General features: G+C 43.0%; 1 protein-coding gene across 2 annotated transcripts in view; it reads right to left on the reverse strand.

Annotated features, from left to right (window-relative positions):
- abr (ABR activator of RhoGEF and GTPase) overlaps positions 1–25,473 on the reverse strand; it is a 117,138-nt gene that overhangs the window by 85,267 nt on the left and 6,398 nt on the right. Inside the window, exon 1 of one of the 2 annotated variants that reach the window (XM_019274948.2) lies at positions 11,778–12,152. The exons of the other annotated variant lie outside the window; for it this stretch is intronic. Within the exon in view, the coding sequence (XP_019130493.1) occupies positions 11,778–11,838 (61 nt within the window). The 5' untranslated portion in view covers positions 11,839–12,152. Of the gene's footprint in view, positions 1–11,777; positions 12,153–25,473 lie in introns of those variants that run through there. 2 annotated transcript variants of the gene reach the window in all.

The following is a 25,473-nucleotide window of genomic DNA, read 5'->3' on the forward strand; positions in this document are numbered from 1 at the left end:
TTCTTTATACTGTCATTGGTGTAAGCTGAACTATATTCACTTGTAGTGCCATCGCAAACAAGTCGTGCAGGGTTTTTTGTAATAAGCACGAAAAGAGCCACCACCATAAAACCACCCAAACATAATATTTTACAAACTGCTTACAGGCTGCATGATCAAACCTGTGATCTGCACACTACATACAGCATATACCAAAGATGTGAGCAAGCTGAGAGCTTTTACAGCTCCTCGCTCTAAAAATAGCAAACATGAATTTCACATGAATGCAGGATGCGGCAGGAAGGAACAGCGATAAAGATAGGTGATACAGGTTATGAATACAGGTCATGCTATAGCATGGAGAGGTGTGAATGCATCACGGTCACCTTCTACATGCGGATAACCGCCAGGAGATCAAGGGTGAGGTCTTATGAGGGATAAATCCAATCACTTCTGGGAATAATTCAAGGTGTAATCCAATTTCACAAGAGAGATGGGACCTCTTACCAATACTAATATAGTTCCAATGTTTTCATCCGTTGTTAAATAATGAAATATATTCTCTTAATTGAGTTTATATAGGACAGCTCCACACAACTTTCCCTCAGCTTGATGTTACAGTGATGCTAAATGATGCCAACTGAAGTGTCGAGAGCCATGAGCAGCTGCCGGCTGAAAGTCTGTGAGTCATCCAGTTAAGCCGGGGTCTTTGTTCCCCCTTTCCCCCCCTCACCCAGCCTGATCAAGATGATAATGGTTTGGGCTCCTTGGATAGAGACAACCACTGTGCTCAGGGAACAGTCTGAGAACACTTTACAAAGGTCAATAAGCTGCAGGACTCCCACACATTAGTTACTGTGGAGAGAAAGAAAGAAGCTGGAGATGGCTCCTTAGCATCTTTAATGGAGAATTGCAAATCCAGAAATCAAACATCAACAGTGCAGAGCATCTAACGCAGGAAGATGGATGAGACTTTTTACGGTTTTACACTGTGTATGCATTCCGCTACAAATGTACTGAGAGGATGCTAATGAAGATGTGTGCCCATTATCCACTCCACAACCTGTGAGCACACATCCAGAGCACTCCCCCTGCCAGAGAAGAGTCTGATAAAAGGCAATATTGCCCCTTTATACCTCCAATGAATGACAATTCTACCATAGCTGCATATCTTCACGTGCCATGTGCCTTTAGGCAGCTAGAGATAAGGACCCCCTCTGCTGCACAGCCACATGCATGAATTGCTGTTACCCCCCTCTGGTTCCTGCAGCCCTCAAACCCAACCAACCAATGTTACCATGGCAGCAAGCCACTATACATTGTAATTAGCTGACCTAAATCCCCAAGGCTGGGACTGCTTGGATACAACCCACCGCTTCCATAGATTAGGACAACTATTGTCATACACAGGGGCCTGAAGCCGTGTCTGTCTGCACACACACGCGCATAAGAGGTCACAATCAAGTGCAGACGCACCTATGAACACACACAAACATCTACACAACCCTTACTAATCCACTGTATCTTATCTCCAACGTCCCACCTTGCACAGCCCTCCCCGTGTTTTGTAAGCAGGTACGAGGAAATCAATCCTCCACAAGTAATGTAGAGCCATTCACTTCCAACACACGCACACCCACGTTCAGCACAGCAGAAGTACTGTAGAGCAGCTCTACTGTGTGGGCATCTACACCTCAGCGTGCAGCAGTACCCTCTGCATTCGTTCGCTGGCATGCGTTAATGGAAAGTGTATCAAACCGTGCAGCGAAAAACAAAAGAGCTGCGACGAGTGAAGCTATTAAAATGCAAGCGGCTGTCGATCGCCCTCGGGGCAACCCTGGCAGTGATTGTAGTGTCTATTTATTACACTCCACAGCCCAATTAGACGAAAATGATGCAGATTAAAAAGGCAGCGAGTTTGATACATTCTAGGTGTGTCAGGTAGAAAAAACGGATGCTCTGAGCAGTCAGGTTAATGTTTCACAACGCGGTGACACCATTAAAGTTGAGACTCTTTGATATCCAAAAGGAGAGACCCCTCTTTGAGAGTCAAAGGGAAGCGCGAAAAGAACCATAATCAACCAAATCAATGAGAAAGTTTGTGACAAAGAAGAAATCTGGAAACTAATTAGGACCAAAAAGAGACATGAAGATAAAAAAAACTAAGCGGCGGTGTGTGGGTGTACACTCCAAGTGAGAATACATGAAACTTTCTGCAGGGTCTAACAGCTCTCAAGGACATTTTATCATTTATCGTTTTCACAGAGATTTGTTGGCTTATGGAGAAAAAGTTGCAAACTGTTTCGGAAAAAGTGTTTATGGCATCTTTTGTCACTGAGTTGTTAAGGCTGAGTTATTCTGCGAATTAGTCAATGTGATCACTTTGAAATGTTAAAACAGAAATCCGCTAACAGCATCATGCATCAGCCTTCCCTGTTGCTTCCGATTGCACCATACAAAGCCGGATATTTATGCACAGGCCAAACAGTTACTGCTTAAAAACCCAGAGGCCACTGTTTAAAAACAGAGCAGCAGGGCCAGCTTGTCAAATGAAATGATCCTGAATACAAAACTGAAATAAATGCACACTGCATCACACAATGCTGAATGAGAAGCTGAGAAAGAAAGAAAAAAAGCCACCGTGCAGCAGCTCGTCTTGTCTGTCCTCGGAGCTTCGAAAGCAGGAGTGCAGGCGTCGAGGAGTGAAACACCTGCATACAGGAAAATGACTTGTTCATGTGACTTCTCAGGGAAAACATATAATTGGAACAGGCCTCTCTGCAGACTCTCCCATAGTCGTGTTGTGCTACTCACCAGCCATTAGCCAACTGTCACTGCTGCGTATCTGCTGAGCGGTTAAAAACTACAAGATGTCTCACGACCGTTGTGTTTTGTGCTTATGCACATGAATGAAAGCATACGCACACACTTTACAGGCAATGACCTCAGTGTTTGCTTTGGGTTTATTTAAACAGATTTCTATTGAACGAGACATCGGAAAGAGTGAGGAGAGATAAAGAGGGTAAGAGAGGGATGCAGCATGGTGCCTGATAAACTGAGAGAGCACTCGGAGACACAAAGCCATCTGGCATCGAGTGTGTCAACACACACACACACACACACACACACACAGACACACACACACACACACACATACACAGACTGGAGAGAGAGCGATCTCTCCATTGATTCGGAGTTTCTACAAAAGGTCACAGTTAAGTGGAGAAAAAACAGTGAAGAGAGGTGATTTAAAAGAGTGGTCTCACCATGGCAGTCGTAGTCTGTTTGCCAGCATCCTCTTTGGGCAGGCATGAATAACTAAACTTTAATCAAGTATCCCTACAAAAAGGACGGAAAAAAAGCATCTCTCTGCTACTTCTAGCTATCAAACAATGCATTATATTGTAGCTTACAAGCTCCCCTGAAAATATACCCTATTTTCCCCACACTATCCCACCACTGTAGTCTCTTCGCCTGCTATAAAACATCTCTCAAAAAATGTATAGACCCTTCCACCTACATGTTTCTATTTGTTCTGTTTTCTCACTCTCTAAAATGCCAAAAACCAGGATCCTCTTTTGACCCTGGCAGAAAAGATGACCTACTAAGACCAGAAGGCCAACTCTCACTGGGGTTATTAATCTTTAATGACACACACACACAAACTAACATGATTGTAAACACACACACACAGAAAATTGGAGAGAGGACTACCTGTACAGTATCTTGGTTGACAGCTTCAAGGCTGTAAACAACATACACAGATTTATATCCATGATTTAAGAATGTGGTATGAGGCCATTTAAAAGAAAAACCTGAGGTGATATATGACCTATATGTGTTCGTTCACCTGAGTCCGTCTGGGTGGCTGGTCGTTGCTGGAGTGCATCCATCAGCCCTTTCAACTCATAATGGCCTCATCTCACTTTCCTGTCTCCCCCTCTTTTTTTTCTTTCCTCTCCTCTCTTTCGCTCGACTACCCTGAATGCTTAATCACGGGCCCTGCCTTCCGGGAACATGTAAACATGCCAGCCGTACCATTGGCCGGGTCGGTGGTGTTACTCTCTGCCGATTGGCTCAGGAGGAAGGGGCATGGGGTGGCGAAAGAAGAAAGGGGTTGGTGGTTACCATAGCCCTACAGGATGACTGCTGTCCATAGTAACACTCATGCACACACACACACACACACAGCTCTTGCCCCTCAGGACACGGCGAAGATCCCCACAGACTCGCAGAACACAAACACACTCAGACACATGACACACCCTCTAACATCAAGCACCACAAAGGATTTTTCAGAGCTTCACCCACGTGAAGGTGGCAAGAGATTTGGCACTGAAGGGATAATCTAGCTAATGCTGCTATTTGAGCCGTTATAACTAGATTACTCAGCTCAGCTTAAACCACTGATTCCTGCGATAAGCACAAAGAGCACCTACGCGAGTACGTTTGCATAATTCCTCCATTTCTTTGCAAGACACTGACTGCGCAGTTGATCTGGGGTCAGACAGGCTAACAAAAATTATTATTACAGGAGCACACGCAGAAGAATGCAAGTGATAAAACACAGCCAGCAGTTTAGGAAACACAAGTTAACCCTTGTCATGTGCTGAAATATTCTTTTAAATATCTAGATCACATTTTAAAAATGCTCCATTATCAACAATGGAAATCTTACCTGCCGGGTAAATGAGGACTGCTGCCGGATAATTTTAGCAGCAGCAGCTATTAGGTGTTGAGTCTAAGAGCGCGTGGGAGTCTGTACTGTTTATTGTGCTTGTCTGTAACATGCATGTTCAGTCAAAAGATGGTTTCTTCAAGAAACTCTGTATAATATTTGAAAATGATGAAGTGGACCAACACATTGGAGAGTGTTCTAATCAAGCTAGAGTATCAACTGGCTCGGTTGTTTTTCTTGTGTATCCGTCCAGAGTGTTCACCTTGAGGACTGTGGGCTTTAACCACCTCATCCTGGGTCACAACCACATGATGGAGCTCCTAGGAGACTCTAACATGAAGCTGGAGGCCACAGAGTACTTCTTCATCCACTTCTTCCCTGACCACCATGATGGACATCTGACACAGATCTGCAGTTCGCTGATCAACAACCGCATGCAATTGCAGTTTGCAATCAATCAAGACTAAACCAAATGTCCAGTCGAGCAACGGATCAAGACTCTTCAAGACATCTTTTATCGCAGCATCTGTATTATTCTTTATCTCATTAGCAGTTCATTATTTCTATAACCCTAACTCTAAACTGCTGTAGCCTTTAATTTATAGAAAATAGTCTTTCAGAAAATCTGAATTTGAAATTTCAGCCCCGGTAATACACGAGGTCTTTGCTCTAGCGTGTTTGAAAATGCCACAACAACACACTCAGCTGAGCCAAAAGCTTCATCTATTATTCACAAAGTTGTCATTGAATGAACCCAGGCGTCCGTGGCACAGAGGAGTATAACCCCCAACAGGGATGTGGGTGAACAAGCAGCTACATTAAGGTTACGACTTGCTGCCAAATCTCTCTCCTTCCCTCTTCTCAGCTGGACTCACTCACTTGGAACGATGTAAAATTCACCATATCCACGATTTAACGAGGCTGCCTTTTCACTACACTGTGAATGTGTACAACTGTATATGACTTATGGCTTAATCTTTTCTCTGTAGAGCAAAGACATGTTGGAAATATTGAAATCTTCAGCTAGAACCCCAGATGTAGTTGCATTAAAGACAATCATGATCCATAATGGAGAGTGTTTAATGGAAGAGTTTATAATCTTTGAGTAAATGATACAGTTCTAGCCTTCATCCACACAAATCTGTATGCTGTACACCAACATTTTGATGGAACTTTGGCAAAATGACAACATCAGACACTTTAATTTACCTATGCAAATAATGTAAAACTACACAGTTTAAAGGACCAGTGTGTGGGATTTAGTGCCATCTAGCACAAGAGTTGTGGATTGCAAGCCCCTCGTTTCACCCTCTCTCATGTAGGAAAAACTACCTGTCCCCAAAAATGTTAAAAACCGTTTAGTTTGTCCGTTCTTTGCTGTGTGTAGAGTTTAGTGTCATCTATGGGTGTAGTTGCTTATTGCAACCCCCTTGCTTTACCCTCTTTTTCCTAGCATGAAGGAGAAACTACGATGGCCATGAAGAACACAAAATGCCCCATGTAGAGCCGCCCAGAGCTACTGCAGAAACATGGCAGACTACGTGGAAGAGGACCCGCGGCGTCTGTAGACAGGATCAGGCTAGATCTTAATTTCAAGTGATTGTACACTAATAAAAACAGTGTGCCATAGTTGCATATGATATTCCATTCCAACAGTCTCCTAAATCTCACATACTGGACCTTTAAGCTTAGTGATAATGGGATCCTGTCCTCTATAGCAGCCACAATATGTAACAGGTGTGTTTTAAAGTAACGTGATGTGGATCTTTATATGCTATCGGTTCATTAAGGTGAGATTTCAGAGAAGAGCATCGTCTAAATTGCTTCCTTTACCATGAGCACTTTCAGCATCTCTCTCTCTCTCTCTGTCACTGTTTCCTGCCTGTTTTGGAGAAACGGCCATGAAGCCGATTACATAAGCATGAACCTCTTACCGGGGCCCGTTGGGAGGAAGATGCTTGAACACAAAGCAGAGAAGAGATGCCATGGAAGAGGCAGTGGAGATGACAGTATTACATAACAACAATGCTTTAGGCTGACTCAGATGCTTTCTCTTGCTCAATGTGTGTGTGTGTGAGAGCGCAGATTTGAATGTCTGTTTCTATAGCTACAGCGAACAGTGAAAGGAAGGAACAGCTTCATCTATTGATCAGGATAATGGAAGAGTTTGTAAGGGGAGGGGGGCAAGACAATGATTCAAGACTTGACGTACGGCACAGATCAGATTACACAACACACCGTTTCATTCCTGAAAAGCAAAACTCCATCTGCACATTTATGGGACAGACATAGTTATTGTTCTATAGGGACTATAATGCGGCAGCAGCATTAGTGCCAACAGCAATTCATTGATTAACGATGATATGATGAAGCATTTACAATCCAACCGTAAAGATCCTGGGTTTGTTTCCCGATAATGGTACGCTCCTGTGTCATTTTCCATCAAACACAAATGACCGCATGCGAGCAAGACCTCTCATCAATGTCGCCGCACTAGTGACTCCTTCTTTCTTCCAATATTTCAATACTTTTTTAATCTTAAAGTACAATAAATCTTCCAACATTCTGACCTGTTAGCAGCCATAAAAATATGGCATCTTCACAGAGAACCAGAGGTTTTTAAGTGGACCTCATCACTTGTGTTCCTCTCTGTGGTCAAGCCACAAATGACATGTTCGGAAACAATTTCTCGTCCCATTGATCTGGACTCATTTCTCGCAGCACTGCCGGCTACTCAAACCGAGTGAGACGTTGAGGGGCCGAGGTGGGCGGTTTGGTCAAAATAGATTTTGTAGGCCGTGATAAATGAGACACCCCCAGTTGTATTAAACTCCCCTACGACGCTCTGCTGGGAAGCTGTCCAGAATCACTTCGCTGTGGTCCTGTTTGCTGAAGCAGGCCATGTGACGGCCAACTAACTACTAACATTAAACACTTAAAGACAGAACTGGGACTGGATTGAAGTCAGCCAGGAGCAGCTAGCCAGCTCCATTCATCACAGCTGCAGAGAGAAGCAGACCAAAGGTTTGACAGCTCGGGGAAACCCATCCCAGCGCGTCTAAACGTGGAGGTGTGACCTAAAAACTGTTAGCATCCATGTCACATAATCTCTTTATTAATGAGTTTCATTAATAAGTCCTAAACTGTCACATTCAAATAACTTCTAACTGTTGAAACTCTCGACTTCAATAGTAACAGCCATGGATGAGTGATTGCTTCATGAGATGTTTATGCACTGGCTCTATCAAAGTCCCACATCAACTCTAAAACTCCAACGCCGCTGCTCAAAATTTGGCTTTTAAATTTGACCTGTGAGTCAACACACAATCGTGTTTTTCTACAGTTTATGATTAGATTACACTAACTTGATTACTCCTGACCAGAAACATATTGTTCCATGTCACTATCTGCAAACACTGACAACAGAAAGCAGGGATTATACAGCATTTCTGAACCCTTTACAACTTGTTAACTGCCCCGCACTGACTCGCTCAGCTGTATTTTAACACAGCTTCCTGGGCTGAACTCAAGTACTCCCCAATACACTGACAGGATGTACAGATTTATTTTTAATGCTCCCTCAGAGCCGCACACATATTCAAATCTTCCTCGCTGCGACTCGGATTAGGAGGAAAATCATTTTGACATACGTGTGTGCATGTGCACGTCATGCCATGCCAAAAATGCCCAGATTCTGGCTCTTACATAATCTAGCCCTCTTTTGATGTTAAGCATCACGTGGCACCGAAGCCGGAGAGAGGAGTTCGGCTGATTCTCTGAAGGTTACAGCACAGGCTGCAAGAGTAAAAAGTCAGAGTCAGTCTGCCGCTGGAGAGATGGCAACAGCACTGCAGTTTATACACAAAAATGATGGGTTAGAGGGAAAAATGTCCTTGAATAAGGGCATTTTTCAGAATATTTGATATTCTAAAAGTACTGACCCAACATTCCAGCACAATATAGCCATAAATCTATATCCAAATCCAGATTTTCTTCTTTTTTTTTTTATGTCAAAGCACTGAAGCAACAAAGAAATATGATACAAGACTAACCAATGAACTGGTTAGAGAACTGGCACCATCAAAGTGCTTCTAAAATCAGATCATGACTAAAAAAAAAGAAAAAAACCTTTTATCCTGCTACAGAATATAATAAAACTGATTGCCGCGTACATGCGTGAAACACACACTCAAAAAATTACCTAGACAAGACGAAAGGCAAAAGAGGTGCATGAGAAGGAAAATGAGAGGGTTGTGTTGAAGTATTTGTAACTGACATGCGCACACACACACACACACACACACAGAAAAACACTAATAGCCGCCTGGGAGTCTACCACTTACGCTGCTGACTGGACAAATGGGGCAGAGGATGACTGATGAGAGGTCTGGGCCAGTGATTCTGTTCAGGAGTGTGTTTTGCGTACTGATGTGAGTACATACCACTCTGCACCTTTAGCTTAAGCATGTGCAGCTGATATCTTTTGCCTACATGTGCGTTTTGGGACCTTTAAAACCGAACAAAGATGATGAGAGGATGCAGCGGGATAGAAAAGTTAAAGGAAACGTTGCTTTAATTTGCTGATAGTGGACCCGAACAGAAATCCTTTGGGGGAACAATGCCTCTCCCACTTTACACGGGGTGTTACGGTTGTGTGGTCACCACTTAACATTGAGCCATTAACACAGTTTCAGTGGCTGAAGAGAAAGGATGCAATTACAGCCTCATGTTTGGTAATCCACTACGTTGCACTCCACTATAGCATAGGAAGGGAGGAACTGGGACCACACGCACCATTAACAACCAGGTATGAGTCATCATCCACAGTTAGAGTCTGTGAAATGGTGAATGGGCTGTTTCAGGGTCAGTGTAGTGGTTCTGAAAGTGTGTGCTTAACAGTAGTCCTCGAACACAAAAGTGGCGGTGTACTTTTATTCCTCTGAGCGGAGAAAGAGGGTCAGTTCAGCAGCCCTTGACACACCAATTTACTTATACAACACACACACACACACACACAGGCACTTAAAGTATAAGATAAAGGGTGAAGGGAAAGCAGAGGATGATGAAATGACAGGTGCCCTTTTCCCTCAGAGGAGCTCACAGTAAAGCCTGCATCGAGCCTTTTGTAATGTTAATCTCCCATTGTACACATCCAGCCTCTCTCAGAATTTCAAATGTGTTGAAGCACATTAGGTGTTAAGTTGTGATCTTTTCTTTTTCTGGTCACAGCAACGCCAGAACCAAAATAGCAACGTTAAAATAGTACACAGATTAAGTATACAGTCCCTGCTGATCAAAATTCATTATCATTCATTTACACTGACCTGATCCAATTTTGAAAAGTGGATTAATGCATGTACTGAGAATTCAGTGCTGAGATGCAATCACCCCAGAGGAAAATGGTTTTGATGCACACTGCTACACCAGCAGACAAACAGCAATTCATTTTCTTACAGCTAGATGACAGTTGATAAGATAGATACCACTTTCATGCCTCTACACTAAACATGCTGAGCATAAAGATTGGAAGGAGACAGTTACGCTCCACATAACCCTACTGTATCTCGACCGTTACCATTACTGCGTGCTGATCACTATCGGTTGTATGAGCTATTACAGGGTTATCTAAATAGGACTGTACCGTACCACAGGTACCCACAGGTTCCTGAAGAGCTGTTGTGAAGCTTTGTGTAGTGGGTTTGGCTCCACTGACCAAAAATCAATCCAATCCAAAAATGGGCAAAAGACGTGGAGTGTGGGTGGATCTGAGGCGGGCTATATGACACCTGGTTACTGAAACAAGCCATCTGTGACGGCACCTACCTGTCATTTAAAGCTAGCTCTTGGCAAGAAGGCATATACATAGCATATTCCCCAACTAGTGAAACTATTCCTTTAAACTCTTTGTAAACGTGAAACAGCAAACCACCATCATACTAAATATGTGTAGCTCAACTGTCACAACAAAACCACACACATCTCTCTAGCAATTATTCATTTTCACACCACATTCAGCAAAAAGATGATGAAGTGCTTAGCTACAAACATAATGAATAAAATCGTGCATGTGTTAATATTTCAGTTGAATCGAATGAACGGGCTGAGGACTGATTACTCCTGTGCAGCTGCCTACAGTGTGTCTTTCCTCTGACGAACCCCCAGCTTCCCCCCAAACAAACTTCTGACAACATGCTTGTACTTTTGGTTTCTTTCTTTCCGTTTCCACCGCCTCATCTCTCCTTTTCCTCTCCTATTGACTTCCTCTCTGCTGATTAAAGCACGGTAACAATGGTGACACAGCAGAGCAAATCCCAAAAGACTATGTCATGTGGCCAAAAGTCCCAATACACCATCATCACACAACAACAGGGACACAGCTGCGCCTCATAGGATGTGTATAATTGCAAAGTGGAATACACTGAATGATCTGTATTAAAGCATGAAAAAAACATTGTTCATATTGTGCTCTATTTAAATCATCCTCATTAAAATATCCCATAGAAGAAGTTGTATTTAAATACAGTTGAAAAGAAAAAAAAATCAAGGTCTGGCTAATTTCATCAGATAATATCTCACTGTAACACCTGATCTGAAAACAGTGCCAAAGTGACCCAGCGACACGTCAGACTCCAGCACAGCATGACGACCACAATAAAAGCACAGATTAAAAATTCAGCATCAAACAGCTTGTGTCCTCGATAGGTTGGAACATAAAGTTCTACCTCCAGGTTGTAAGCATGACTCACACTCTCTCCCACACTAGATTTATCCAGGCTTTCCCCCTGCCTGCAGAGCCCGACAAGACAAAAAGACGACAAGACAACAGCAGACACGAGTTGTTACCACTACGGGGGTAAAAGGATGCAAAAGCAGGAGCTGGAGGGGGGAGGCTTGACAGTGTTGTTATGGACAGCCACAGTGATGCACGCTAATTAGAAGTCCAGAGAAAATAGAAAGTGTTCTCATGTAGCTCTGGCTGTAACACGAACAGGCAGCCCATGAGATGAAGAAGGAGGGAGCTGCTGGGTAAAATAGCTAGAGGTAAAAAAAAAACGAGCGCAAAGATAAATGGGAAGCGATGTGTGGAGAGGAGTAAATACATGGACGGAGGGATACGTACTGCTGTAGAGGGTGTCGATCCAGGACAGCCGGGGCAGGCCACGAGCACTGAGGGGCTCCATCCTCCTTTTCTCTCCCTATCTCAGTCACTCTGCCTTCTTTCTTATTTCTTCCGTCCCTTTTTTCCCCCTCTTGTCGCTGCTTTTCTGCGTTGAATCTTCTCTTTTCCTTATCCCTGACAAACAGCATTCATCTCGCAGGCAGAAGCAAAAAGAATCATTTGGGTAAAAAAAAAATGTCTAAAGACACTCCAGGGGTCCAACAGGCGGACGAAAGAACGAGCGAGCGAGCCGAAGTATGAGTGAGTGCTGTGTGTGTCCGTATGACAGAGAGAGAGAGAAAACAACAGGCTGGAGACGACCACCGCCGACCGTTGCTAGGGGAAGGGAGAAGCACTCCCTCTCTCTCTCTTTGGCTTGCTCGCTCACTCCCATCCACCACTCTCTCTCTCTCTCTCTCTCTCTCTCTCTCTCTCTCTCTTTTGATTCTGCGCGAATGGCTCATCAGCCTCCCTCTCTCTCCCTCCCTCTCTCTCTCTCCGTCTCACTCCTGACAGAGGCAGGAATTCAGAAGTGATGCATAATGACAGCGTACCAATGAGGACTGTGTCAAATGTGAGTTAACTGGCAGATTCTCCGTCTCTCGGCTCTTCTCTCTTTAAGTTATGTCACTGAATGAGTCCCAAACTCTCGCCGTCTCTTTCTCTTTTGTGTTTTAGCTGAACAACCGTTCTTAAGCGTAAATACTCCATCTTTGTCTCACTGCTTTTACTTCATCTAACCAGAAATGCTTTAGTCTTTTTCAAGAGATAACTGGCCAAGCGGGCAGATAAAAACCGTGATGTAATACATAAAACTAACAAGATAAACAGGCAAAGGCAGCTTTAACGCGACAAAAAGATGTACATGCAGGTGTATAAGTATTAAAATCTATCCAAATTAAGAAAAAGCAGCAAATCATCAACCAGATTCTTTAAAAATGACTTGAATTCACCAGTTTCAATATCAGGGGAATGAGGCAGTGCCCCTCAAATTTGTCCTGTTCTGTCCTTACACAGAAAAAACGCTGTAAAGCATCATGGGTAAGCAACCACAGGCCACGTTTATCTTTTATTTCTAAAACATACTCGGCTTAAAAAGAGATTTGGTTGCCGTCTCTCCTGAGGATGGGGGGTTTCTGAAGCGTGATGGTAGGAAAGCGCACAACATGATGAGCTCAAGATCACTGCCGCTCTGACTGCCACACACACACACACAACAATGAGCGGCTGTGTGTGAAACAGAGTCACTCATTCAGTTTGAAACTGACTAGTTCAGATGTCACGTTTTAAGCTCGTCCCGTCGTCTGTTCCCGTGGCCACTTGCTCTGCCCCCCTCGTCTACACACACACACACACACACAGAAACACACACATATATTGGATGAACATGAAAGAGACAGCCAGACATAGGCATGTGTGTGTGTGGGGCATCCGTGGAAAGGTGTTTGGACAGAGCTGAGTACGGATATGTCGACTGACACAATACAGAATGTACTAAATTTAAATTTTTTGGAATTAAGCTCAGGCCTAATGGTCATTCTCCTTCTATAAAAGGTACCGTTAGATAATAAATCAAGCAATAAAAGGTTTAGAGAAACCTCCAGCATCTTCATAGAGAAATTAAGTTACTGTACACTCCAAAATTCAAAGTCTGAATTTCAAAGTCTGCTTTATTGATTTTCATGTTAACCCTCTGTCAGGTTTTAATGGGCGCATTAGTTCGTTTAGCACATTAGCTCTCCTGTTGCGTCCTTTTCCCGGAGACACAGCTGACAGCAGCATCACACAGCGCCCTTTCTTTTCATCAGGACCAACTATGTGTTTACGAACGCATGTGCTTACAGAGGAGAGACATTAGAGACGAGCATCATGCCAGCGGCAACAAAGCCCGATATGAAACCCTCCCATCAAAACCCCCTGTCAGGTCCACTGCCCCCTACCCCCCCTCCTTCGTCCTCCTCTAACCAGCATGGGGGAGGAAAGACAGGGAGGGTTGAGAGGCAGAAAAACTTCAATTAGGACACAAAGGCTGACAGGAGGAACTCCCCCCCCCCTTCCTCCTCCGCCGCCGCCGCCTCCTCCTCCACCCTGCACAGGCAGAGCACCGGGCCCCGAGCACCGCTCTTTGTCTGGCTACAGAGCTCCTATGTGCCAGCTGAAGGAAACACACACACATACACACACACAGACAGACACACACATAAACACACACTTAACGACACAGCACCCTCCAGAGCTCATCTAGCCAAAGGTCGCATCTGTGTGTTTGTGTGTCAAGGCATTTAATGTAAATCTGCATGTGTTAATGTATGTGTAATGTATGCCAAGGTTATTAATGAATATAAATGTCTCATTATGAAGGCAAAAACAGCACACACACACACACACACACACACACCTCTGACAACATTTCTGTGTGTGTGTGTACCTGACTTCTAGGGTTTGGAGTTGCCCACCTCCCCCTCCTCGAGGCCTCATCATTCAAGGGGCACAGCCAAACAAAGAAAACACACACATGGCATGTAACACACACACACACACACACACACATACTCACCGAGCTGCGTGTTAGTCTTCCTGGAGCGTCACAAACGTACATTTATCAAATATTAATAGGCAGTCAAGCTGTGTGGTAAAAAGGGCCATTACTAACTGTCTGTACAATCCTTTGACACACACACACACACACACACGCACACACACAACACACAACACACAACACACAGTGTGCGCAGTTGGTTCAGGTACGAGCAGGTGAAGTATTTGTCTGGTTGGCAGGTGTTGGGTGGAGGGGCAGTCTGGCTCTTTGTGACACAACAAAGCTCAACATCAACGATGGTTCATTCACCATAAAGGTCAACATTCAGCAACAGTCCACTCTACGTGTGTGTGTGTGTGTGTGTGTGTGTGTGTGTGTGTGTGTGTAGACTTCAGGCTATTATAATTTTAAATGTCCCTTCATCAAATTCTCAGGAAAGAAGGTGCATTGTGTGTCGGATCCCCTTCAGGTCAGGTGGAGTCTAAAAATCAGCTCCTCTTGTGGATGTTTTGAGCCACATGTGTGTGTGTGTGTGTGTGTGTGTGTGTGTGTGTGTGTGTGTAACTAATGTGGGTGTAACACAATACACAAAGAAAATACATTATCATCAGTCCAGTATAAAAAAAATAAAAAATAAAAATCTAGACTACAATACAGATCAATACTTGCCTTTGATCATGCATGTCGCCCCGCTGTGAGTAGCCCACTGTACTACACAAAGCTCAAAGGCATGTTTAGGATTCACAAAGTCACATTTGAGTTAGAAGTCTTCTGCATCACTGACTTCAACAGGAAATCTGATTATTCACTTCACTGTTTCAACTGAGAGACTGCTTAACAGGCCGACCTAATGAGCTTTCTTTTGAAGGCGTAGCTTTATTGCATGCATTTAATAAAACAGCTTCTACTTGAAATTATTTACTGGAACACAAGCACCATTATAATCACGGCAGTTATCACGGATCAAATAGGAAAGCTTCCACTATCAATCAATAGCAGAAAAGATTGTTTCTGCAGGCTCTTAATTTGAAATTTCAATAGATTTCCTGTCACATAGTCTTCAGGAAGATGGTGGTCATCTCCAGGCCAATGTGAGTGTGTGTGTCTGTGTGTGTTTGCGTGTGTATATATAATATTAGACCCTATAGCAGCCCACCAGCCAATAAAACTGCCACCCACCACTCTCCCACCCCTCAATGCTCTCCGTTCTACCCAGATACCCCTGCCCGACCGCACTCCACCAGCCAACCCCACCCACATCTATCCCTTTTTACTCTCCTCCAACAGTTCGACCCCAACCCCACGCCTGGAGCATAATTTTTTAGAGGAGGAGGAGAGGGGGGGTTGTTGATAGCACTAATTTTCCAGTCACCACCCCACTGCATTTCCCAGGGGCAGCAGCAGCATCCACAGACGGGTGGCCATAAGTATGTGTATATGTGTGTCTGGTGCCATTCTGCCCCCATCGGCACGGCACTGGGCCATTAACTGGTGGCGTGGACCGAAACTGTTCCGATCTGGCCTTTTTAAAAACAACCTGCTCCTATACGACCCCCCACACCCACCCGCCCACTTTAAAACGGCTTCTGGTTTGTGAGTGTTTTTAACGTGAGAGTGAGAGAGAGAGAGAGAGAGTGGGGCTGCACACACAGGATGTAGACAGCTGTATTTCCATACGAGTGGCTTCATAAAGGACTAATGAAGCACGGGAGCAGAACAGAATTCACAGACATACAAATAATTTAGGGTAAATGAAATTAGAGAAGATAGAGACAATGACATGAAGTCATCACTAGAAAGATACATTCAATGTTATAAATGTGACCATTGAGAATTTAGCAAAAGCTTGTTTACATCTGCTACAGTAATGCAAATATTAGGAGTCTGTTCACAAGAAATATGTGGCGACAGAAGATGAAGACACAACAAGACGACGAACAAACAGTGAAAAAAAAAGTAGAAAGCACGATGCAAATACTACATTTCTGTTTGTTTCATGCATTGTTGTGGGGAGGGTTACAACAGATCTGTGTGCAGCGATCAGTCATGTGAGTTAAAGGAGCAGCGTGTAAAGTTTAGCGGCATCTTGAGGCGTAGTTGTTTTTCACGACCCCCTCGCTTCACTCTGCCCTTACTAGTGTAAAGGAGAGACCAAAAGGGCCTATCTAGAGCCGGTGTTTAGCTGACGTGGCGGCCCAACGTGGCATCTGTAGTTGTAAAGGCTCATTCTAACGTAACAAAAACATAACACCACTTATTTTCAAGTCATTATACACTAGTGAAAACAAAGTGTTGCATATTACATTCCATTTCTGTCCTGTAAATGTTTATTTTAAATGTTCTCTACATTAGAACGACAAAAAAATACCTCAGATGAGTTTCATACATTAACATTAATGTAAAACCTAGCTGATGGCAGGAGATTAAAAAGTCAGGAGATGACCAAAGTTATTAGAGTTCATGCTGGTGGGGGTGTGAATACCTGAACAAAATGTCATGGCAACCAATTGTTGAGTTATTTCAGTGTGTACCAAAGCAGCAGACAAACATAGAGCCGTAACACTAGTATGGCTGAAAAAACAATGGACTCAACTTGACTTAAATATTGCCAATATTCTGATCATCACTAAGAAAGGAAGTTTATTAAGATGTGTTTTATTGGCATTTGTCTCTAACAGTGGATTGTGAATGTGGTGTTTGTATTGTATTCTGTGTGAACACACGCTATGGAGATGGATGACTACCGTCTCTAGCTATATGTTTTTCAGACGCGTGCCTTTGTTTTAGAGGGTTGCGGGGGAGACGACAGCGGGGACGAGCGATGACTATGCATTATTAAAAAGCCTGGAGTGCACTTGTGATGAATGTCTGCTTGTTAAACGGGAATGCCTGAAACAATCCGGGGAATTCTTTTTGATTGTCTGTTATTGTCTGCCATTGTCTGCCTGCTTTTAAGTGAAATTATGTGATAAGCCCCCGTGGGTTGTGTTTTTATCTCAAGTGCACAAAAGAGTCTTCTGTTTGTCATCATCACCGTATTTTTCTAGGTTTTATCAGCGTGAAGTCATTCATCTAACAACTGCTTCTTTGATTCTTCATCTACTCATATGTATGTGTTATTAGATTAAGAATATTCTTTATTTGACTTTAATCATTTGCACTACTTCATCGCAACCATAAGAGCTCGTGTGTATGTACGCATCACAGCATGAGCTCTGGCAGGCAAGATCCCATCTCACCTCATTTGCCCTGGATCTCCCCCCTGAACTCCTTCAACATCCAATTATGCGGAACGGCCCTGTCTAGCCGACCACTGTGACATATCTGTGTGTGTCTGCTGTTTCTATATTAAACCAGGAGCTGATTTATGATAAGATAGAGCTTCCTTAAATACAACCCTGTGCCTGTTTGTGTCAAGGAGAAAGACAGAGGAGGAGACAAAGAGATGGAGTAAAGTGAGTATGAATGAGAGAGAGAGAGAGAGAGAGAGAGAGAGAGAGAGAGAGAGAGTATTCATCTCACGCCAGCTGAATTCACTTTGATCTATTGAGGTCAATGTGGAAATCATGAGAATCATGCTGTGATTGGACAGACACCAGATAAGGAGGACTGCCCCTCCACACACAAACGCTCAAACGTGCACACACTGTAAAATTTCTTAAGTTATTTATGCTGTTTGCTTTAAAAAAACAAAAAAACAGGCGCTTTGAAACAAACCCAGAGAGAAGAGAAGATTACCCCATAAGGTCTGAACAGTGTCTGTGTTTGTTTGTGTCTGTGTGCACTTAATAAACTGACTACCGATCTACCGGATTTCAGCAAGTGCCTGACTATAAACTGCAAAGCCACCATCAGGTCACAGAGTCAAACACACACAAACACGCTCCTCGTTTTTAATGTGGACAGGGAGGGAGTACGTCAAGAGTACTGATGTCTAAATAAAGAACTACTGCACTCTAGTGTTTAGTTTATGCCAACACAAGTTCAGGGGCTCAAGTATAGACGTCCAGGGTGTGTAGTGGACAGAAATATTATGAAACTAGAAGAGGAATTGGTGGGGAGGAATGAAAAGACAGAATTTAACTGGGGAAAAATACTATTTTGTAAGACAAGCCTACGTGTAAAAACCAATAAACCAACAGAAACCTGTGATTAATCAAAGACAATGCTAGTCTGTAGGAGTAAACGGACACTGACTCAGCTATTTCTTGCCACAGAAAGGGAAAAAACATATTTGTGTCAGACAAACAAGGCTGTATCTTACAACAGCCCAGTAACGGCTGACGTCTGGGAAAATCCAGTCATGGTAGGAAATGTCAACAAATAAAATGTGTAAACTCATCCCGTTAGTGGCCCTTTTTTGGCACCACCGGAGAGGATGACGTTCGTCTAACCCCAATCAAATGCTGCACTGTCCTTCGCCTCTCTTCTGGCAAGGCGTGTGATGTTACTAAGATGGAGGGATGCTGGCCTGCCTACCCACGCTCAGTGGTCGAGTGATGTTATGTCCTGTCTAGACCTTGAAAAGATCCGCTACAAAGTTTGTAAGTCTCAAAAGGTGTGGACATCTTCCCTGAAATACTTTAAGACTCTTCAGTCAGTTTGAAGACTGCTTTCTTCACTTCTTTTTTGTTTTGGTTTGTCTTTCTGTTAGTTATACAGTCTACACCAGTCTATCAATTTCTAAACTAACTGATGATGGACTACTACTTTACTACTTTATATGTTATGTTATGTTATGTTATGATTAAAATGAAAACACTTGAGTGTGAGACATCCTGACTTTTAGGAGTCAAGCTCCGTGCTTCTGGATCCTACATTTCCCATAAAGCAACTCATTAGCATCTTAAATAGTCACTTCTTTAAACCCGAAACACACCGTTTTTAAATGTAAGTTTCCTGTTAAAGACTTTAGGTCTTAACCCTGAGCTGAGATAACCTTGACGACATCACTGAGGAATCATCAGGGTCATTTTCTCTCTTCAGTGTCTTCACAGGCCGAATAGGGATCCTCATAACAAGAAAACTGAACTGTGTAAAATTTGAACAGCTTTTAACAGCATGTCGACACAGGAGGCGTTTCAGCTGTGTTTTTCAGTCGGTGACCTAAATTCAATCCTTGAATACATCCTTTGTAGATGCACAAAGCTCTGAAGCTGCTGCTCTGCTAACATGTTGCTTGGGCTACACCTCCAGAGTGATGAAAATTAACACGGGGAACAAGGTCACCCTCATAACCCGAACTCTGAGGTGAAACACTTCAGGATGAAAGAATATCATTATATCATTCTGTAGAAACACAGAATGAAAACACATTACAGCAAAGCTGTCATTGTTATAAATGCCCACATGGAGGTGCTGTGCCCACCACCACAGCATGCCAGACTACCACTTGGTCCCCTCCAGCTTAGGTGAGCTCTAATTGGCATTATGTCATACAAATGTTTGAACAGGCAGAACCTGTTACCTTTAAGGTAGTCTGACAGCATCTGACATTGACACAAAAACATAAAGCATACCATAAAGATCTGAGGAGTTTCATCCCAACAACAGTAGTAGAAGAGTCAAAGTCAAAAAGGAAATTCAAGACAGTGATGCTCCAACCGGACTTCCCTATAAACACAACACCTGATAAAATGTGGGACAGGTGAGTGAGCTTAATGCTCGAGCTGCAGAGGGATTGGTTGTCTAGTTGGCACACCTCCCGAGTCAGGTTAACTGTGTCATCAGGACAGGATACAGCGCACACACTCGCTGACACATGAGAGGGACACTCACTGCGAAACAGAGAGTGAAAGCTGCATTGTGGAGGTAGCAGCAGCAGATCTCTCCATTCATCCAGATAGGTCTGCTTTCAGTTTATACTGTGAGAACAAACCACCTCTGCATCAGGCATATGTCACACATTCCTACCATCTTCACAGCTGTGCTCACAGATAAAAAAAATAAGCATCTTCTTTGCTGAAAAATACCATCAAATTATGGATTTTAGCACTGACGTCACTGAGCGTCTTAAGAACGTTTCAGGCTCTGGTTCCTGGGCCCTATGGAGGGTTTGCATCAACGTCACTTGGTCACATGACACCACCCACCTCACCACAAGTTGAAACAGAACATACCAACGGGGGACTGCTTTGAATGTGTAGGGGCTGTCACACTAAGAGCAAAACAAACACATAATCTTGAAAAGGTAGGATGATTCATGAAACCCTCTACATACCGAGCAAAAACCACATATCCAAGAAAATGAAGGCTGTGTTTGGCAAAGAGAGAGAATTATTGTGGCCTAATATCCAGTCCTGAGAGCAGCACTGTGTTGTATCAGTCTCAGTTCACTTGCCAAGAGTTTGCGGCTTGAAAGCAATTATAGTAGTGCAGCAATAAACAGTGTCTGGTCCTAGAGGGAGTTCCTCAGAACTGAGCTAACAGCTTGGACTCAATGGAAGGACGATAACTTTCTAAAGAAGTAATCTCCCTCTAGGTATAAGGCTCTGTGTGTGTCTAGTGTTTCCACATGGGATCACCCACAATGACACTCAACACCCACATCGGGAGCTCATGTGACCTGAAACTCAAACACATTTTCCTTTCCTTTCTCTAACACAGACAGTGTCAGTTAATCTGTAAGCAAGCTTTCCTAGCATGACTGTCTTTGGACAGATTAAACTTATTATTAACTGTTTTTATTAACTGTTCTATTATAATGTTGCGGTATGGGTAGAGAACCAATGTAAAACTTTTCTGTTTATTTTGTCTGTCTGCTTCTATTTGAGAGGAAGTGAAAATGATGATTGAGGCAAAGGATGTTCACCAGATGAACACTGGGACCGAGAACTGAGAAAGTCTTCTTGTTGTTAATACAGGTGTTTTAATACTTCAAAGAAGGCCAGTGTTTCATTAATTCCCCGGTGTGTAGCGGACACCAAAAATAGCTTTCTTGAGAAGGACGCAGACAGAAAGGAGTGACAAACGCTGGCAAGAAACTGATGTCTTGTAGAGCTGAGAAAAGAGAACCTTGTGTTCGGGTTTAAAAGAAAGTCAGGTCAGGACAATACCTCCCACTGTGAAAGATAAAAGTAGAGGTGATGATCCACGACATTGGAAAACATTTCTGCTCTGGTCTGAACGTGGCTGCCATCTGTTACTGTAACACTGTCACCATGAGACCTTCACACGCCAGCAGGGAGAACACAAGGCCGACATTGAGGAACAGAACAAGACCAAGACTGCAATCATAGTGTGTTTGCTGGACATTTAGTCCACCAAATCCTACATGGCTTGATTTGGCACTGCTTAATGGACCCTTTTGAGCTTTATGTTATAATTTATTTTATCTGGCCTTTAAACTAGTTTAGAGCACATTACCTAATAAGCATCAGACCAGGCTGTGGTTAGCCCTCGAATCAAATGAAACAGCTGAATAAGGAAAAATTGCAAAGAGCATGTTCTCTGTCCTAATACTAGTCTGAGTCAGCAGATGATGACCGCTGGAATTCGCTAACTATTGCATTCAGCTTCCTTCTACAACAACCTAAAATGTTACTATTGATAGAAAACATGACAAAAACCTTAAACTGCAAAAAAAAAAAAAAAAGACAGGAAACTAGCCATGCACCAAATGTTTCTCAACAACACTTGATAACCATTTAGATTTCCCGTTTAGATCCCCTCCTCACCACAGTGTAGAACAGCAAGCTATGACAAGTTTACTGTAATACTGCTACAGATTGAATTCATTACCATTCGTTTACTCGTCTCCCACCTGTGGGTAATGAGAGGAATTCAATTTTAGATTTGACTTTCAAGACAGAAGCATGACGCTACATGGTTGATGTATAAATTAAGAAATTATGACCTGTATCTTTTCCAGGTTGTGAAGTTTTGCTCAATTTTGAAAATAAATACACTTATTAGTATATATGGAGTATATATATAGTATAGTATAGTGTATTATACACTGTCATATTACAGCATATATACTGTATATTCTAATTAGTATCATAGTATATAACACTGGTTTTAAGCACAACATTATGTGGTGCCAAAGTGTGTCTAATGCTTTGCATGACCATGGTGTCACCCTCTCATCTTTCAGCTAATCACCTGCCAATTATCTTTTAAGTAAAAGTAAAAGTACTGCTATTACAGTAACCACTTAGCTCCTGTTAGCCAGAGCAACAACAGTGTCAAAGTCATTGAAAATCAAATATCTGGCAGCAGTTACCATTAGCTGGTTGATTTCATAGACGGTATAAAACATGGATGTTGTATCTGTGACGTCACCCACAGGTTTGGGCAAAGACATGGACTGTAGGTGGAGGTGAGGTGTGCTGATGAATGAAGCCTGGGTGCTCAAACAAAGTGGCACCCACCTGTCAATCAAAGCAGCTACAGTCTTTAACTTAAACTTTACAAACGTAGAGATTAGCTGTAGAGACCAAATCGATTTTTGTACCAGGCTGTAAACATGTTTATTTCTGCTGTGAAGTTGGGCGGTTTTGCAGATTGACACCTCTTGTAGCTCAGCCTCAAGTGGTTGTTTTGCTGCTTCTGCATTAGCTCCATTTTACAGCCACAGAGGTTGCAGCCTCGTTAATTTATAGTCACCACAGCAAAGTTTTGATTCTAATTATGTCCGACAAACAAAGACACATAACTGTGCGAAAATCAAAAAGTGAAAAGTCAAAAGACTGCGGTTGATCTAGCTAACACCGGCTCTTTGCTGATGAACAATAATCTATGTTTATATGCCAACTAGTTTGCTGAGCCTGGTTAATGTAGGCTTACAAGTTAAATAGGTTCAGTTACGGTGTGTGTACTGTTTATTTACAGCAGCAGCCTCTAGAGCTGATACAGAGTCTGCCGAAAGTGTAAGACTGTTGTTACTGTTGTTGTGAGAATGATATACAAAATAACTGTGTTTTTTAATTTATGTATTATTGAACACATTTTAGTGCCTGATGACATGCAGGAGTCTTTAAGAACTGAAACCATCAACCTCAACTGTTTTGGTGTGTTGCGTAATACGAGTGTCTGCGTGCTGATCCCCCTCCAGTCAAAGTGGGAGTAGCTGCAAGATCTTTCGGGAGTAGTGAGTAGAGATATGTGCGGCCATGCACACCCACTGATAGTGTGTCAGAGAAGAATGCAAGGCTCTGTAGGCCCATATGCACTGCACACAAACACAAAGACGCACACAGCCCAGCCTCCTTACCACACGTACACACCACATACTGGGGTCTCCATAGCAGCGATAGCAGTCGGCCAATCAGAAGTGACCTGGTGTTTTCTTTTATTTCAGACTAAGAGGAAGTTTTTCTAAATGTCAACAATAAAAAAAAAGGAGCTGAGCTGTTTGTCTCTGCTTGCAAATTGCATCTATATTATGTCTATAGAATTACTGAATTAATAAGTGATTACTTCAGCTGAAATAACCACGTTGGCATTGCAGCTAATAACCTTCATTTCTGTTATTTTACTAATCAGTGCCAATGAGATAAATGCATTGATGTCATATTCGTCGAGGAAACACACACGGTTTCATTGAGCACTGCTGTGTGAATCACTTAACTGACAGGAAAACCACCAGTCTCAGCCACCCCTTTATTTTAACCCGAGAGGATTTCACATCACGAATGAGTTTGCGTTTCCTGTGCATCTGTGAAATCCTAGCTCCGAGCCACAATCTGAAGGAAACACAAAGCAAGTGAAGATAGCTGGTTCAGTTTGTTTGTCTAATTCCTTGTTTATAAGACGGGTTGAATGAGGACGAGAGAGGGTGGGTGGGTGAGGAAGGGGCTAATTCAGCTCAGCCCATGGGAAATGGGAACTTTTAGGGGAACTATTGTTGGATGGAGATGGAGGGTACAGCTTTGTGTCTACAGTAGATCTCCTCACTCCTTTTAATGTGAAAACCTTCCCAGCATAGCCATGTCTCTAATCACAAACCCCTAGGAAGTCCACGCCTTTGTTGATTGTGGGAGTGGATGGACAAAGGGCAGCGTGCCAGTGTCCCTTAAACAGTGGGCTGATGGGAAATAAGGGACCATTAAAAAAAACTACTCTTGCACTGAGATCACACTGTTGTCAGGATCATGCAAGCTGTGTTGTAATGAAGTCACTCACTGAATGTCAGAAATGGGTGAGAAATGCTCACTATATGCAACTTTAAATCTGTTGCGATGAATCTAATAAATCCATATTTCATCATGCATCTGCTTTGGCACCAACACTTTCATAACTCATCACAGTTTCAGCAGTTAGGTATTGCTGCTGCTGCTGCTGCTGCTGACGTCAGCAGACTACAGGAACATCAGATTTTACATGAGGTGATAGTACAGATAGAGTGTTATCTGAACCCAAGGGAAATCCTGCTATGTTAAAGTCATCAGGTCCAGTTTACTGCAGTACACTGCTCTAACAAACAGTAAACGGTCAAGGGGATGCACGCATATAACATCTAACAAACTCTGAAAACAGATCATGACCTTTTTGTTTGTGTTCCTGTGTACACGCTGAGCTAGATGCACATAGATAAGAGAGCACCAAGCGATATTCAAGCGCTCGTTTGCACTGCAAGCCCTGGCCTTGCATTTCACGCTTCAGATATAGAACTACGGTCAAGGCTTCCGTGCACACACAGGGTATTTCAACTCCTGCATCCACCTTCTGAACAGCCGATGATGCTGCTAAAACCCACACCTCCTCCTCGATCACAGATACATCCTGTCTGCCTGCATGAAAAGCCACAACGACACATTCATCACCAAGGTAACACAGGGACGAGTCAGTCCATAAATAGGATTTTAGTTTTGAGGATTTAAAGGCATAAAGTCTTTAACTGTGTTCACTTTGAGGATATTTTAGATTTGAAGACAGGGAAATTGTCCTATTGTTCCCATTACTGCTCCACAGTAGGCTGTAGATGTTAAACAGGACTAGCAGCCATGTAATAATCAAGAATTATGACTCGAACGTAAAATTAATTATACTTCCATTCAAGGAGAATGGAGAACATGCAGCTTTATAATTATTTGGCTCCATTATCACTGTATAAAAAGCAAAGCTTTCATCATTAATCTTCTGATATACACAGTATGTCATATAGTGAGAGGCCCA

Source organism: Larimichthys crocea, chromosome XXII (genome assembly GCF_000972845.2).
Source record: "Larimichthys crocea isolate SSNF chromosome XXII, L_crocea_2.0, whole genome shotgun sequence".
Lineage (NCBI taxonomy): Eukaryota > Metazoa > Chordata > Actinopteri > Sciaenidae > Larimichthys > Larimichthys crocea.